The sequence below is a fragment of the Tauraco erythrolophus genome, chromosome 6 (genome assembly GCF_009769465.1).
Source record: "Tauraco erythrolophus isolate bTauEry1 chromosome 6, bTauEry1.pri, whole genome shotgun sequence".
Lineage (NCBI taxonomy): Eukaryota > Metazoa > Chordata > Aves > Musophagiformes > Musophagidae > Tauraco > Tauraco erythrolophus.
The window spans coordinates 65,103,468-65,122,058 of NC_141470.1; the positions used below are offsets into that span (position 1 = coordinate 65,103,468).

General features: G+C 37.9%; 1 protein-coding gene across 3 annotated transcripts in view; it reads right to left on the reverse strand.

The window, feature by feature from the left end:
* BRF1 (BRF1 general transcription factor IIIB subunit) overlaps positions 1–18,591 on the reverse strand; it is a 178,570-nt gene that overhangs the window by 95,896 nt on the left and 64,083 nt on the right. For 2 of the 3 annotated variants that reach the window (XM_086612720.1, XM_086612721.1), the window contains exons 4-5: positions 9,242–9,273; positions 213–285 (exon numbers count right to left, since the gene is read on the reverse strand). In XM_086612720.1, the coding sequence (XP_086468846.1) occupies positions 213–285; positions 9,242–9,273 (105 nt within the window). The remainder of the gene's footprint in view (positions 1–212; positions 286–9,241; positions 9,274–18,591) is intronic. The other variant, XM_086612722.1, reaches the window with a different exon arrangement.

Here is an 18,591-nt window from a genome sequence, read left to right on the forward strand (position 1 = left end):
CCAAAAAACTCTTACATAAAGGAGCACAGGCTCTCATAGTCAGCAATGTTCTGCCTGGACTGATGACAGCTCCGTTTTTAAGTTACTGCTTGGTATTTAGCAAACAACACTACGTATATATATATATATGCACACATACATATATATTCTTGTCAAGTAACCATGCAGAAAATACATCCAAATACCCAAAAGTGAACTTGTAAAAAAAATACCTATGGCTGGAGCATTTATGCAGAGTTCTCTGGCCAACAGAAGGAAAGTTTTTCCCAGCACATAGACATTCACCTATTAAAAGACAGAAAACCATTATTTAAATCTTAAACCACAAATGTTTTTAATAGAACATTTATATGGAAAGGAAAAAAAAAACCACCCAACTTCTGAAATCTTAAACAACGTGCTTTAAAAAAAAATCCAATTGAAGTAATACAAGCAATATTCATAGGTATAGAATAATACTTGGTGCTTGTCAAAAGCTGCACAAATTAGCATTGTAAATCAAAGCGTAAGTTTACACTGAAAAAAATTACAAGAAGTTGTTCATCATGCTTTTCAGTGGGTTCAGTGTTGCTCTGCAGTACTTGGGACAATTTTTCAGTTGTCACCTAACATCTTAAAGCATTAAGTAGGCTTTAATATAATACCAGTATATATAAAGCGTCATTTATCTTGTAACGTAACAAAACCTGAGCAAATACTCACGAGTTAGTGCAAATTTCAGCTCTGCGTGATCATGTGAAGTGGGATAATGAAGTATTGCACAAGCACACATCAAACTTTTCCACCAAAGCAAGGAGTGGTGCTACATGCCTCAGGGGTTATTTGTCATTTCTTACTGTTTGGACATTGCCCCAGATCACCCTACTTTAGAAAAAGATAAATTCAAAAACCACCCTAAATCACACAAACCTGCTAAGGAGTCAGGGACAAAGCCCTGCTCCCCTCCCCTCCTTCCCTGCTGGCTCAGGAGGATGTTAACTGAGGGGAGGAGTTACTCTTCATACTCTCATTTGCAATTTATAGCACTGGCAACTACATTTGTGTTTTAAAAGTCTGAGGAAGTTTTCTTTCACTATCTTAAGATGTGTTTTTGTGGTCAGCAAGAAAGGCAGGATATACTTCAGTTCCTAGTCAGCCCCAAACATTCCCACGAAGCTCCATGAGCACCTTGCTCCCCCAAGGCACATACAAAGGTCGAAGTTAGTAGAAAAAAACTTCATCCTACACTGCAAACATTTTTTTTTTTTGATTTTATTTTTAGGATAGTATATACTCTATTGCTTTTATGTAACAGAACTGTCCCTCTCTTTCCTATGCCAGGATAGTGAACGTGTTTACTAAGCAATTACACAACTGAGTTGTTGATTATGGCACAAGTCTAAGGAAGTAAAAACTCCTGTTACTAAGTATATTCTCTTTCAGTTTCAAAAAAGAGCTTTACCAACATTAGTTTAAAAGCAAGCTTCTCTCCCAACCGTACAGATGCTTTTACCAAGCTATCAAAAATATATAAACATATTTAACAAAAATAAATACTGACACATTTTCACCTAGCGTTGCACTTCGAAATTTTCCTGTATGTGAAAATGTTCTTAATGTGAATTTTTCTCAAATTTAAAAAAAATGAAAAATGAGAACTTCCAAGAAATCCTCCAAATGATCACGTATCCTGAAAGTGACTGCCCCATCAAGCATACGTGATATGACGGTAATTCATTCCATGTTTAGTGGAAAGTGTTGAATATCTTCCGTGCTTTGTCTGACCAATGGTTGGACTGGCCTTAAAGATACAAAAGCATATTAGATTTTACTGCCCTTTTTCTCCTGAAATACCAGACAACATGGAAATGCTATTCTATGGGAAGGAAGTGAACAAAATATACCCTTTGAATAAGAAGTATATTTTTTAGGAAATAAGTCACTAACTTTTACACAGAAAAATATGCACCTACTGAATCTGGCAATTCATGCAGGAGTTTGAGAGCATGTGACTTTCCACGAGCCACAGAGACAGAACAGACATTACTATAGCAAAATATCTGCAGTGTTTAAGTTGGCTTTAGATGCTCTAGATTCACTGCAAGTTTGGAATGGCTTGTTTTGACCTTTTGTCTATGAAATATTAACACAAAGAGTGAGGGTTTGGCTGTAGTTTCAGCCTTCTAAATTGGCCGACCAAGTTACTATAAATCTTAAACCTCATCACTTAGATCTCGTTCTGCAAGGATGGTTTCACTGCACAAATCAATGAAGTTACTTCAGTGGAGCCAAGTACATATGATGTTTCCATCAGAGACTTCACAAACTCATCTAATTCTTTCATTTTAGTCTAGAAAAAAAAAACCAAACTCAAATTGAGACGAGTTTCTCCCTCTGGCTTTTTTTCGTCACGACATCCAAATACATGATGTGTACCCTCATCAAATCATGTCACTCTCTAAGAAACTCCTCCCAAGCAAACTTTCCGTAAGTGCAATCATCAAAGAACAAATAAATATGAAGAGGCACAAAGAAGTAGGGTTCTTTAGTGAAGTTCTAACAGCCAAAGTGGGTGCTGAATTAAATCTAAAGCAAAGACAAATGCATAACAAAATTGCTCAATGACTCTTTTTTATCTTCCTGTCCTTGGCCTAACTAAAAGTCTTCGGATCCACAGCCTATTTGAGAAGTAATGTACTTAAATCTAACCTGCTTTTCCACTTCACCCACATCATCAGTGTTTTATGACCGACTTCAAGGTGTAGCAAAATAATAAATTCAAATAGAAATGGTACATCAGGGAATTTCTTTTGATCACAAGTGCATTTCTTTGCAGTTTCTGGTTACTACCAATTTAGAAAGAAAGCATGCTATACAGTGGATTACGTGCTCTATATTGTTTTTCTCATGAAGCTCACACGTTTTTAATGCCAGGGTGAAGTCACAAACATAACCAGGAATATTTAATTGCTTCCAGTTTTCCTGGAAAATCAGTAGGAAAAGAGACTTCAGGCCCTCTCAAATAATACACTTCTCATCTTTAAAAGTTACCAGATATTCACAGGTTCTGGGGCATTTCTCATAAATGGGAAATTAAAGACGACATAAAGCTCACCCAGAAATTGGTAATGACATTTAACTGCTGAAACATGGTATTTCAGAACTTCTGGTTTTAGTGGAAGACGACCCTTTCACTAATATTTTATGCCACTGTCACTAATTTCAACTATTACTCTCGCGCAGACATCCTGTGACAGATGAGATACGATAGATTTATAATAGGCATATAGCTAGAGTCTTTCTTTACTCTCATCATTTGCATGTTTTTTTTGCACTCCATTAAGCTTAGAAATTTAAGAGAATTAATTTAGATGCCTACTTTAATTTTTAGTTCTTTCTTCATTAAGAACTTCTTATAAAAATTCATATACTCCAATCCATCAAAAGCTTAACACTCCAAATTTAGAACCATATGACATTTGCATTCATAAAACCTAATTTTATAGGAGCCCTTAGAATGGTGAATAAACAAAAATGCCCTTCTAAAAGGATGTCTCTGAACTTGAATTGGTGCAGCTTTAAAGCTTACCACATCGACTTTGACCTCTTCTGCCCCTTCTTAATTTAAAAGGATCATACTGAAAAACAGTATTTCCCCAAACTCTCCCCAATCAAAACTGCAAAAGTAACGATTGTTTTACAGACTTTCGTAAGACTTGTGCTCTCTTTTTGTGTATTTTGATCAGATATTAACATTTCCTAAACTTGATGCAATCACTAGGTTTCAACATCAATACCTAATACAGAGAGTGTTGTCAACCTCTATCAGAGGGGATATTTTAAAATATCTGCATACCCTGATAGTTTTTACTGTATTATTTTATGTTCAGTTCACATTTAATGGAAAAAAATTACAAACATATGCCACTGAGTTGTTTTTTTTTAAAAAAAAAACAACAACCAAACTAGATTCTTCAGCAGGAACACAACTTTCAGACAAAAAGTACGTGCTCACCAAGGCACTGCAAAAAAGAAACCAAACAAAAACATCTCAATGTTTTTACCTCTAAGTTTTTACAGGAGAACTTAAGATTCTGTAAGATGATGTTGTCCTTTACCAATAGTTAATTTCTGCTCTTGTTATAGAAAACTTTATATTAGTTAAAAGGGGATTTGGAGAAGGAATGGCTTCCAATTATTCAATTACATCTTTATAGACAGATCCTTCTACTTGTTATACTCTTTGCCCTTCACAGTATTTTTTGGAGACACAGTCTTTTCATTTCACATCTGTCAGTCATCAGATGCTGATTTCAAAGGGGCACTTCCACAGGGACTCTTAGCCTTTCATAATTTCCTCTTGCTTTCACATCATGCCTCATGTGTTCACAAATACCAGTATAATTCCACTTTTAGAAATAACAACAAATACCTCCTTTCAAGTGACATGGGAATTCAGCTGTTCATCAGTCTAACACCTTCCAGAATTTTTACCTCTGATTGGGAAACAGAGACTGTCTCCCATTCATACAGTTACTAGGCCACTTTACCTACTGGACAGTAGTGAAAAATAAAGCTGCAATCATTGAATGAAAGTTTTTGCTTGACCATAAGTTCCATAAATTTATAAATAACGCTCTTTCACTACGAGAAATTTCCAAAAAGGCTTTCAAAGACCATGGTGTTGCATTCTGGAAAAATATTACACATGGTGACGGTGGCTAAGGTCTTCTGTCTTTTAGAAAGACAAAGACCGGGCACAGTTGGAACGCGATGAGAACTCACACTGTGAAACATCCATGGCTGCTTGCCTAAATAATTAAGCAAGCATGAAAAGCAAATGAGTTTTTAAGGAGAGTGTCTGTTGCTGGGGAAAGAGGCACCTGTGGTTATTTGATTCATTATTAACATCTCTACTATAGTAATGCCTGAAGGTCCCAACCAGGTTGTTTAAATTAACTCAATCAACATAGCAATTTGCATAGGGGCAATAAAGGCAAACACAGTCAACATGTTAATAATTTTAAATGAACAAAGTGTATTAAAACCTGAAGCAAATGAGTACAGTCTTTAAAAAATACCCTATTTTACCCTACTCCACACAATAAACTGAAACTTCTTATTTTTTGGATGCATGTTGCAACCAGAACACTACATTTAACCTCAAAAGACAATACACAAAACTACAAACACGTACCGAACCCATCTTGTCAGACTGCAAATCAAAAAGATGCACAAATCAAAATTAAGCAACCCCCTCTCATGCTATGCTTTAAAGTGTTGCCTTCAGCCTGGGGACCCCCAAGTCTACTTTTGCTAATCTTTTCGAGTCTACTTTTGCTAATCACGTATGCAGTAGTCTTAGCGTACTTCCTCCAACACCGCAGCTGTGCAATAATACGCAAGAAAGTCAGAGTCATTTGCAACAAGCGTAGAGCAAACAGGGAGGCCAATGCTGCCTTTAGAAGAAATAAACAAAAGCAACAAGTGTCTAAAAATAACTCGCAATAAAAATCCTTCTGCACAAGAAAGTCCTGTTACTCGACTAGACAAATTGACGGTAAAGAAATAGGGGGTGAGAGCTGTGTTTTGAAGTGGAAGAGAGACCAAAGGAGGACTAGACCAAGGAAGTACTAGTTACTGATTTTCACTTCTTGTGCACCCTCTTCCCCTTATCTAGAACCGTAGTACAGCCCAGGTTGGAATGGACCTCAGCAGGTCTCCAGCCCAAGCTCCTGCTCAAAGCAAGGGCAGCTACACCAACAGACCAGGTTGCTCAGGATCTTGAAAAGCTTGATGGGCAGAGATTTCAAAACTGCTCTGACCAACTTGTTCCAACAGTTGGCTGTCCTCATGGTGAAAAACCTTTTGCTAGTATCAAGTCAAACCATCCCATTTTAATTATGTCCATTGCTGCTAATCCTCCTGCTCCTATAAAGAGCCTGGCTCTGTCTAACATCTTTTCAGTAAGGACTAGACTTACTTAACAGGACACACCATAAGGTACGCTAAACATTATATTCTACCAGGCTGAAATTAGAGATCAAAGAGCTGCCAGCACCTCTTCCCCAAGTCTTTTATGACCACACTGCAAAGACCATGACACTGGAGATTAAAAGAGGCTAAAAAAGAAACTGCCGGTTCCCAGGATGAGAAAGGCAGCATCTCGCAACACTGAGATAAAAAACTTCAGCCAAAGAGCTCTCCAGGTGCAAGGAATGAGGTGCTCTGAAACAAATGAGCAAACCTAAACTGTTCAACAGTTGGGCCAAGGCTAGACAAGCTTCGCAACTCTCCTAAACAAGCAAGGCCTGTCACTTAGATTGGACTAACAAAAAAGCAAACAAAAGGCCTGATTACAGACCTCTCTAAAGACTATATTTGCAAGTAAAATGCATTATCTGAGAATATAAGCAAGTACTTTCCCTGTCAGAGACTGATGACTGATCGTCCTCCCAACTCAATCAACATGCAGGATGGCTCTGCTCCTCACAAGGAAGGAGCCTGATTTGTAGCAGCAGTCTGGATATTTTCAGATCATTTCAGAAAATGCTTTAAAGTCTAACTGTATCAGAGGCATACTGAATCTGACAACATTTTCAACAGGAGGTTTCCAAGACATAGGACATTTCACCTGAAGATAAAATGGGAGAAAAAATACCAAAGTTGGCCCTTCCAATATAAAGAATTTTTTAAAAAAATGACATTTTGGGTTTTTTCCAAGATGACAGCAATTTTGAAGCTGAAAAATTATTATGAAATGTAGCAGTTCTCCAGTGGAACAAGACGAACTCCCACATCTCAGTCATCAGCATAAGAGGAAAACTCATATGACTTCTTAAACACAGACTGCCATTAACAGTCAAAATTAGCCTCATCTATTGCTAAGTTTTAGCAGCATAATACTATGCTAAAAGCATATTACACTATAGGGGACAGGTTTTAATATTTTTTCTTTAATGGAGAATGGGAGACCAAATCCCAAAGCAACTCAATAAAGACAAAAAGAAAGCTTGTACAAGAGGTACAGACCAGAGCCTAAGAGGCCATGCTTAAGGTTTCCTCCCATATTTTTTTTTTTAAAAGCAAAACTGAGTAAGAGAGAAAGAACACAAATATGGCAGGTCATGAAACAAGTTGCAGGTAACAGCATATTTAAATCTTCTTCATATTACTCTCAGTTTTAGCTATCCAGCTTTCTTACGTTGTGAGCTACAGAGGATGTGAGCTCTCCTAACGCTTGTAAGGCTCTGGTTGAAGGTCACTGATGCAGAGGGTGACATAAGTGGCACAGAAAATGGCACAGCAAACATCGTCTCCAGCTGTAAGATGGTAAAAGGAAACATGGATGGCCTTTTTCACAGGCTTGCATTTATCCTTTTTGCTGGCAGCTGGAGTTGCAAGGCTTATCTTTTGTTTTGCTTTTAGAAGAAGCAATACACAAAAGGTCGTTATGCTTTTTTTCCCCCTCAAATACACTAAAACCTATTTCAAGGTGTTCTGTAATTCACTCAGTAGCCTCTATGAAGATACCCCGTAAGGATGTTTCATCTGGTTACTTTCTTAAAAAAATTCCTGCAGTCAGATGATTAGCACCCTGAAGGTCATTTCACCTACCGCAGCAGGAGAGCTGCACCAAGTAGAAAATTCTAAAGAAAAACCCCAAAATTTGCTATTTGCATCTAAGCAAGAGCTGGCGAAGGTCAGCAGTAACTAATCTCCAATGTACTCTTTTTTTTCTGATATAAAATTGACATCTTTCTCATTTCACCAAAAAACCACAATTACCTGGACCAGCATTATGTATTTTGTACAGATGAGTCTGAGCAAGTTAAATATTTTGGAAAGACAATACCACTGCTACTGCTACTACTACCAGCAGCCTTTCTTTTCCTTTAGTGACATTCACCTCCCAACTTCAGGATGGGTGAGCCGTCCTTGAAAGAAAAAGGCACTTCAAGGTAATAGTACAGTCTAATAAACTAATAGCTTTTCTTTTTTTAGGGACATCATCTGTGAGCAAAGGTTGATTTAATGCTGAACGTACTGAATTTTTCTGCCTGGGCCATAAATGTTTTTGCCACCATCTTGAAAAGCTCATTTGTACATTCTTAAACAGGACTTTCTGGCTAGCTACAGTTAACAATAACATTTAAGATTCCTGTTTGCTCAGATTCCCCTTGAAGAAGCTGTAAAATAGAGCACATCAGAAGCCTTCGCACAGTTAAATATATTAATGCAGATCATAACACTGAAATTTTGCATTTTTCTTCTTTCCGGGGTTGATTATTTCCCTGCTACTCATCTATTTTTGGCTATTCTCATCTCTTCAGTTACCCCTCTTTAATCTTTTGGTCCTCATACGCTCCATCTCAACACCTTTTCTGGCTGGAACGTACAGAGGGAAAAGACAAATCATTCAGTCTTTCTTGACTGTTCCCACTGACGATACATCTTTTTTTTTTCTTTTACAGATACAATACCTTTTCTTTTTCTTCATGTTATGTGACTATTCTTTGTATTATTGTGATCATTCTATTCCATAACGATCACCACGAAAAATCACCTGTGTTTAGAAGGAAATAAACCTCCCATTCCACACATGCAGTACTCGGTTATAGGTAACCAAAATAATCCAATAGGAGTTTAGAAAAGAGAAAAAAAGTTACTAATTTTAAGAATTAAAGATTCATTTTATTATTGCAATTCCAGCAGATCGCTTCAAGCAATAAATAGTCTTCAGAGGATGCCATTTACCAAGACAGCTGGGAGGACAAAAATAGATGCAACTAACCTACTCACATTGTATGTAAAACAGTTGTAACATGGAGAATGAGGGTAAGACAGCATATGTCAGTAAAGCTTTCTATTTCCACATACAGAGCAAGTACGTACTTCTCTCAAAATACATTTTTATAAAACACCGTCTCTCTAGTGCACGAATCCATTTACACGGTATTACCTACCAAAAAAGTTATTTCTGTCTTCAACAACTGTTGTTCTAAAAATGTGTAACATCTGACCCTGTGTCATTGCAGTGACTCTGAATGCTGATGAAAGGATCATACTAACTCTTGATACATTGTTTGCAATATTAAAAGCAAAAAAAGTTTGACATTTAATTTCACTGAACGATTACTCTGATATACAAACCCAGTGATTTTCCAATTTGGAAACTTTAGAGAGAAATTAAAACATCCCCAATAGCCCATGCTATTTTAATAATTCAACAGAAATTTCAAATAAAAAAAAGATACCATACCTGTAGAAGGTCACTGAGGTCAAGTAACATGTCTGTGAAGAAGTTAAGGAATATGAATATGTGTTGAATGTGACATTGTTTCTTAATTTCATTAGCAAACCCAAGAAAAGGAAGAAATAAACTCAGATTTAACTGTTGAAGAAACCAAATATGGACTAGGTACTTGTAGGCACTACTTCTGCTAACAGCCAGCACCCAGCTAACAGTTCAGCTCCCCAAAAAAAATCCTGCCAGCACCCACTGCATTTACTGCACAAGCTGTCTATGCGGAGTGATGGTCTGAAAGAACAAGCCACCATACCCTACTTGCCATATACTGCAGCCTAACAAAGGCCAAATAGTAACAAATAACAGTAATACGATAGAATATCTTACACTTTAAGAATGCAAAGAATCATCTGTCTCCCATGCCAGCTTAGGAGCCCAGGATCCCAGAAAAACAGAAGAGCAAGGTCAGAAAACTGCAGTTAAGTTTCTTTCATCCTCTTCTATGAAGACTCGTCAAAGAGCTGGGAAGAAAAATTGCTTTGGCTACTCTCTTCTCTGACCAAGAAATTCACCTCTTCCTCCCTCCCATACATCCTATGCTGCTGCAAAAATATTAGGTCACTGTCTAGTACTCATTATGGGCACACTTGGAACTCATAATAGCTAAAACCAAGCCAAAACCACTACAAGTTTCCATTAGATTTTACTGCAAGCAAGCACACTTGCAAACATATTGTCTTAACAGTATCTAACACGAAAAAAACCCAAACACCATTAAGCTTGGGGTGCAAAGGTAGCCTTCTCGCTGCTATCAAAGTAACGAACACGTGCTGGATCTCCTATCAGCTACTCAGGTGTGGCTTACACATCGTAAAAGGGTTCCAGTTTTACCATTAAAAGGAGTGTCTAAGTACAGTGGGAGAGAAGGTGGAGAGAGGCAAAGAAAACATGTATGCGGGTGTGTATGTGCATTTATGTATGCAGCTAAAAGTGTTAAGAAATCCAGTATTAAAAATAAAAATACAGGGACATCAGTATTGTTGGTACATCACAGTAACGCAAGTATTAGCGTATGTTCTTCTTAAAACATGCCAGAGTAATATAGTACATGTTTATCCTAAATTTTATAAGCTGTGGAAGGAGAAGAATTCAGATAATGTAATCAGTTTATACATAAACATTTGCTTTGCTACAAATTTTTATCCTTGAGCATTTCTATCCTTAGTTTGCATTTGAAATTATACGAATCTAGTACTCCAAATTTGTTACAAAATTCAATACATTATGTTACTATTATTTGGTGAAAGTTAATTTTAGCATTAAAAAAAAACCCACAGCATAGTTGGATATTTAATTAGCTGAAAACTCAGATGTCTCTGAAAAAATCCAAAATCCTTTATAGATAATATTATGCAATTCATTAAAGTAATCTTAAATTTTAACACAGTAGGGAAATTGCTAACAAATCCATTTGTAAAATATACAGCTTAGAAATTTACACTGAGCAATACTGAATTCAACACAACTTTTTGGTCAAAGTCATGAGAAAGGAGAAAATAGAAAGACTTGAACAATGAAATAGTCAAGGAACTGTAATATTCAGCAGCTCAAACAGATCTAGGAGGAAATCACTACACCAATTTTATGCTTGAGAAACATTCTAGGTCTGAAAATGTTCCTAGCTTGTTACTGACTTGAGTGTCTTTTTACTCTATGCCTACCCTGAGATACCTTCACCACGAGACAAACTAGAATTATCACTCATATCTGACAGATTTCATCACAATTTAGGGAAAAAAAACCCAAATGAACTCTCTAAAAAGTTCGGAAGAAAAAGGAACTTATAGGTCACTGAGACACCAAAGTGAGTGGTCCTAGAGTCTGTCTGCTGTCACTGCATGAGAGGAGAAGGCAGAGAGAGCATCAGTGCCCCAGGCTAATTCAGATCTCAGGTGAGCCAGACAGCTACTTTTCTAACCTAGGCATTTCAGCTACAGTCATGAAATCTGTATGTTAAAGCATTCTTCATCCTCCTCAAACTGTTAAAAACACTTTGGTCAAAGTCCTAAAATTGGTAACACATTACAAGTGCTCGGGCTTTACTACTGCTAGAAAAAATACCCACCTTTTTGTCCACGTAAGAAGAAACAGAGAGCACTGCATGCATTTCTAACGACAAAAGATTAGAGCTAAGCAGCTAAGAAATTCACTTGCAGGGTTCAGGCAACTCTGAAGCAATTTAGAGCTACACTATAGATGCTTTAACATACAGTTGCTTTGCTCCTTAGAGAAGTTACTTCAAGTGTCCACTGAAATTGTAAGCAAAGGTCACAGCAAAAATCTGGCATTTCTGGATTTCATTTAAGGTAGCCTCCAGCCATCTCTCCCCATGATTAGATGTGTAGCTGCTACAACGAAGCAAAAGCAAAGGGGAAATTTGAGTCATGCAGTAGCAATGGGTTGGCCTTTACTGCGAATATTGTGAGCACAATTATCAGCAGGAAGTAGTTGTAAAAACAGTCAGTTGTTTTCAAACTTCTTTCCAGAGTTGGAACAGTTCAGGAGAGCACACAACAACAGCTGAAAACAACAGATAATACTTAATATGTATTCAAAAATTGTACAATCGTAAGATAAACGTTTTCTTTGAAGCCGAAAGAAAACAATGATCATTTTACAGATGGAGACTGCTAGCACACGGAAAAGTTCTCAAAGGGATAGAAAGCTAACGATATTGTAGCTATACACATACAAAATAACAGGACATAAACACAAGGGGACTTCGGTTATAAACACATTCAATTAAAGAAAAAAGACAAAAAGGAAAAGAAAAAGAAAAAAGCGTCAACAGTTTCAACTGCTCTTCCTTTGCTGTTCGTTCTTTAAGCTAATTTCACCGAGGTATGCAATTGACTGCCCGTCACTAGAAACTTTTAAATCAAGATGAGATGAGTCTAAAGGCTTTACTTCAAAAGATTTAATTCAAGGGAATCTTTGACTAACGTGATACAAGAGGTCAGGCCGAGTGGCCTGAATGCTCCCTTTCTGCTTTTATAATCCAGTAATCTGCGGATAATGTGAGAGCACCATGAATCACAGCAATAACGATCTCATTCTCAGCACCAGAGGAAACAAAAGTTCATGATGAAATGAATAGTACCAGAAACTTAAAACCCAAAATACCAAAACAAGCATGCATTTGTGCTTCAGACAGACCTACATTTGACATATTCCAGCAATCTTGAAGTATTTATACGCAGCAAAATCCCCTTGGTTTTCAATATTAACATTTAGCAGCAGGCAAAACTGCCATTTGCCAAAGTTATATACAGAGATGCAGGAATAAATTGTGGAAGATGCTTTTAAAATAACAACTATCACTATAGAGTTGTTCCGCTTCCTAAAAATAAAAATAAAATTAAAAAAACAAATCCACCATAATCTTGGTTTTAGCATGTGACAATCTATAACAATCAGGAAACCTTCAAACAGATTATTTCCTGCTACTGTGTCAAAAATCTTCCACTATGTAGCATGTCATATCTGGGAGATACAGGCACATACAAGCAGCACAGAGAAGACAAGAGTCCAGTATTTATTTTGGTTAGTTAGTTTTCATAAATTACCCTCAGAACTTTTTTTACAAGCTTACTACAAAATCAGCTGTACCACAGAAAGAGGACTAATGCCAAGGAACTGTGACTACAAGCCACTCAGAAGAAATCTGACATCCATAACAGCGATACTGTCCACTAACGAAGCATTACCTTTTCTCAGTTGAAGCTAAAATGCTTTCTGTTTCTAATAAAAACTAAAACCAGATCCATTAAATATATTAAATATTTAAACACAAAGTCCCTCTCTGTACTCAATAAGAGCAATTCAGCTGGCTGCAAACAAAAAAGCAAAGCTTATTAGGAAACTTGACTGAAAAGCAAAAAAAATTCTGAATATTAAACCAATTTTTTCCCCAAGTTCTAAATGAAACAAAATATTTGCAAGTTCAATGTTACAGTTCTGTACAAGCTACATACGAGATGGGAAATTCCCAGAAGCACTTACAATAACAAACACACGGAGACAAGACAAACGGGAGGGTAGACATAGAAGCGGAGTGATACCAAGGTGAAAAACTAGTGACAGCATTTGGCTGGCCCTGAACCCAGTTTTCCACCTTTCAGTTCAACACCTAATTCACAAACTTCCCTTTCCATAGTCTCATACACCAAGTGATTTCTGATTATGACTTATCACGATTATATCTCATCTGCTTTACAAACTTTCACTATTTTAATTAGCAATTAATTAAAACTGACAGCACTAATTGTTGAAAGTAAAAATTTCTCTTCCCATTGACACTGAACTAAAACGATTAGAAAATAATAACCAAAACCAATTCTTTTGTAGAAAACTCATTTCTGATAACTTTTATAAAAGCTTTGCTCTGAGGCTGAAATCCTACAGAGCCAGTTTCCAAAATTTCTTAAGTCTGCAATTTTGTCTGTGCAAAGAAGTGGTAACCCCCCCATGGCAGGGGGGTTGGAACTAGATGACCTTTGAGGTCCCTTCCAACCCAAACCATTCTATGATTCTAAGTCCACACAGCACAGGCTGCGCTTGAGTATACAAATAAACACAGCATTTAGCAAATCAAACCGATAAGCACAAATGCCATTTTCATAGAAAAGTTATCTTTTTTTTATGTGTAGATTAATGCATGAGCAAAAAAAAGAATTGCATTGTGGTCTGTGTTTTTTTTTTCCTTCTTTGCACACAGCTGCATGTCTGTATTTCATAAAACTGTACTTTTCTATATCCTGTATTCTAAAATCCCCAACTTAAGGACAAAAACCAGTGCCACGCTCCTTCCCCAGGTAAATCAGGATGTTCCTCTAGCAGTCCCCTTTCAGCACACGCAACACCTCTACCTTCACAGTTAAGACAAAGTGAACGGCAGTAATTCTGCATCGTACAACCACCTAGGCAGATTATTTAAAAGGAGAACAGGCATTTCAGGCTGCATTCAACCTGCCTCGTTTCACGCCGTTAACTGAAAGGGTAAGAAGTATAACCTTCTGGCTCACCTAAGATCCGAATTAGCCTCTGACACCAGTTCTCCCCTCCTCTTTCTTCAGCGACTGTAGACAAAATCTGGGGCGACTGGCACCTCAGCTGGTTAGACCGGAAGGATCCAACGCCTGCCTGGAGGCTACATTAACCTTCAGACTCCCCGATGCACATACAGTTCAGTCTTTACTAAATTAACACTGTAGCTTTTCTCAGTAATTGTCTTCAGAGTCATTCCCATTTAGAGGAACATTTTCAAAAGCACGCCAGGCTGGCTGAATACGTAGCGAACGTTCAGCACTTCTGAAAACGCTGCCCTTAGAGAACACTGTCTTCAAAGGATTCAGGCTAGGCTCTAGTCCTGGTGCTACTGACTTCAAGTAAATAACCTGCTTTGTGGGATACTGCAAAGTATTTACACAGTCGCATGTACATTTATAACACAGCGCAACACAACTGAAAAAAAGTAAAAAACACATTTCTTGTCCCAAAACGCTTGTACGGTCAACTCTCAATTACTCAGGATAACAGATTGACAAAATACACACAGAATATCTGTACTAAGCTACTGAAAGATAATCTAGTTAGTAGATTTACTTTGGGAAAAGAAAATTTAGGCATAGAATGAAAATGTAAATATTAATTTAAAAGTTTTGAGAGACATGAGGTTAATCTTCAACCCGGATGACGTGGCCATGTATAAATAACAGTTGGCTATATTCAAACAACAAAAAGTCTCCAAACAAGAGAGAGACCCAGTCCCCTGAACAGTAAATCGAGCAAGTGCTGGTGAGGGAAAACAAGAGAGGTTGCTAGGAGAAGCAAGGTTTAAGGAAGAACTTAAAAGAAGAGCGGGGCTGGCAGACAAGAATGGGAGAGAGGCACCAGGAAAGGAGCAAAGCTCAAGCTGCAAGGGAAAAAGAAACAAGAGTAAATAGTAAAATCACTGCAGAAAACATCCTGTGTGTGAAAAGAGTTCGAACACATAAGCAGGTATGAAATTGCACGGTCCAAAACTCTGCACAGAATGACCATTTAATAATAAAGTGGGCATAAAAGAAAGCAGCTGGGAAGGAAGGCACCAATAGTAAAGATTTATGTAAACATAAAAGAGCTCAGTTCTCTCTCTTTTCCCTGTATACAAAGTCTGTAAAGGTTAAGACTCTTGTACCAACAGTGAAAGCAAAGTTTCACAAAACTCAGAGGTGCAGATTTGGAAGAACTATTCTGAGATGACAACCAGGTATTCGGCACAGCACCAACACAAACGTCTGGAAATGTGAAGCAGCTGCTGAGACAGAGAAGCGGCAGAAACTAGAAGAGAGAAAAATCACTGCCTGCCCAGAGGTGGCAAAGGAAAACCAGCTCTGTCCTGAGCCTGACGCTCTGCTTTGCAGAAAACTCCGAATGGAAGATGAAAAACAAAACAAAACAAAATTTAAAAAAAAAAAAAAAAAGGAGGGAAAAAAAAGAAAAAATTAGAGCAACAGTTTGCCTGGCACTTTACACTAACATGAATGAATGGAACAATCTCGGTCTGCCCCAAAATGGCTTGATTCCTTGATTCTGGTCCATCACCACCTCCTTTCCTGGGCTGCTAATTGTGCAGCTACACAGCAACTCAGCTTTGGGAACTGTTTTTTTCCTTTTGTTTTTTTTTTTTTCCCTCTTGTTTTTTTTTGGCCTGTTTTCAACTGGATTAACTCCCTAGTTCACATGTAACTGCACAAACACCTGGGCTGATAGAAGGCAGGGGATGGACTGGAGGAGGACTGAGCAGACAAGGGCAAAGCAAGATAACTTCTTTCTGAAGCCACGCCAGCTCACACTGGCTTAAAACATTCATCAAAACTAGAGCCTGAGACAATCTCTCAGTCACTCGTCCCACCTTCTCCAATTTCTCTTTAAAGCAACACTGTTTGCAGAGTTCTCCCCAGCTTGCTCCAAAACACAAAGACCTACCTTATCTGAAAGAGAAACCTTAAAACAAATAAGGAGCAAAAGCCTGCAAAGTAAGTGCTTTATAGTAAACCAAAATCTTACAAAACTGATAACACCTTTCTTGTTTGAAGTACATACACGGTTCCTGTGTGAAAGTTCATCATAGTACTGCTCTGGTTTACCTACAGTAAACACCCAGCTACGCTTTTAGAAAAGTAGCATTACCGTGCCAAATTAAATGAGAATAAAACCAAATTCTGTAGATACAGGATGTTTTACATTTTCCATGCTAGAAGCCAAACGTTACATCTTTGCTTTCATGCCCACACTGAGTCTAATGCACTGGTACTAAGTACTCCTTGGAGAATTGTCTCAAGACACCTTTGCTGGGATGAGAGCGTGGCAGCTGCTGTGCCCAGCACTGGGACATGGCAGAGTTTGCACAGTAACTCAGACACTGTTTTTCTGCCAGTATCAGTGAACATGATTTATCTGTGCATAGGCATTATCTTACAGGTAAAACAATGCCACTCATTTAGCAGAAAATTTCTGACACCAGAGCCTTTATTTTTAAAAAAGCCTCAAAAATAAATGAATTGCATCCCTGCCATTCTGAGGCTGCTGATTTCTTAATGGCCTGTGGTGAGAAGTCCAACAGTCAAGTGTGTTAAGTTTCCCATTTTCAAAGGCCTTTAAGAGAGACATATCAGCATATGTCAACAACAGAATAAACCTGTCACAACCCCTTCTGTGTCAGATGTCTGTAGGCACACACCTGTAGAAAACTCTTTTGTTATTTGAACTGGACACTTGGTGCTGTGCACCAAAGGGAGCCCTTGTACTCAGAAAGTGGGCAGTACAGGAATACCTTTACCCCTAATGGCGTATTCCTGTTGATTAGAAAACCTCACCTCAGCAGGCAGGAGAACTGTCTGCATTCCCATCCTTCCTTACACCTACAGCACTTTGTCATAAAATATCAGCTGTAATGGCTTCATGGATGTGGCGGGTTCTCCCTCCGGCAGAGACTGACCAACACTTTTGCAAATGCTCCCAAACTCTTAATTACTAGTCTTGTAGTAATCAAAGCGACTTTGATTAAAGGCATTACAGTAATCCACAACAACTTCCCCAACCACCCATCTCTGTTATAGAACTTTAACGTGGCACGGAGCTGGAAACTGGGCGCTTAGTTTGTCAGCAGTGCTAGGAAGGTGGTACAACACGCCACTTCTACGCTGGCTGAACTCCTCAAAGCAGGCTGGTTTAGTCATTTTCAATAAAATGAACAGGAAAACATGGAGCTAAACCAACGCACCGCATCAGTGGGTTGAAAAATCCTCAATCCATACTTCCACTTTAATAAATGCCTACACTAAATATATAAAAAAATTCTACACATTCACTGTAGCAAAAACGTACATAAGTCATAACTGCACAGAGGTAAACACAATTTGATTTTTATTAAAGAGAGTTATATTCCTAAACTGGGTTTGCCTTATGGTTCGTAAATAGCAGCTTATCCCAAATGAACTGCTAATAAAACATTTTACCAAAACCAGAATATCTTGCACAGCATCTTGCACAGGCTATGCTTTGAAGTACCACTGTAAGAGTGTTCAAGGGAGGTTTATTTAGCAGTACGGGAGTAGAAAACTCACATTACCTCCTTGGACAGTTATCCATGTATCTTGGGATATGGTAACAAACACGAGAAACCGAGTTAGCACGTCTGAATTTAACAACCTGTGGACAAGACGCAATAAGCAAACATGTCTTCACAGCAACGCACAAAGGAGAGATTACCTTTAGCTGCCACTGGCATGGTAAGAAGATGCCTTAATTTCTTGAGAGCCCAACAGAACAGGGCTCAAGAAGAACTAAAAAAAAAAAAAAAAAGAGAAAGAACTGCAATAGCTTTTCTAACTTTAAAAGCAAATCCCAATTTTAAATACCTTTCAGGGCTAGAGACACGTGATGCATTATACTATGAAAACAATACAATTCTCAACACGACACGTTCCTCTTCAAGGACATAATATACTGGATCTTAAATTTAAAACAAATTCATATTTTGAAAAGTTGCCTCTAGAAAAAGATTAAATTTGGTCCTTGAACAAGTATAACACAGCAAGTAGAGGGAGGAGTTCACATGGCAGGGAAGAAAGATGACATATCTGAGATTTTAAGGCAGCTAACTTTTCAGAGAGTTCAATTACGAGAACAAAGCTTTGAGATGATCTACTGAGCAGGGAAACACAGTCGCAGGCATTTCATACACTTTGTATTTTATCTACACGAAAGGGTGGGAAATAAGTGCTTGGCCTTTGGAATCAAGTTTTCCCCACAAAAAA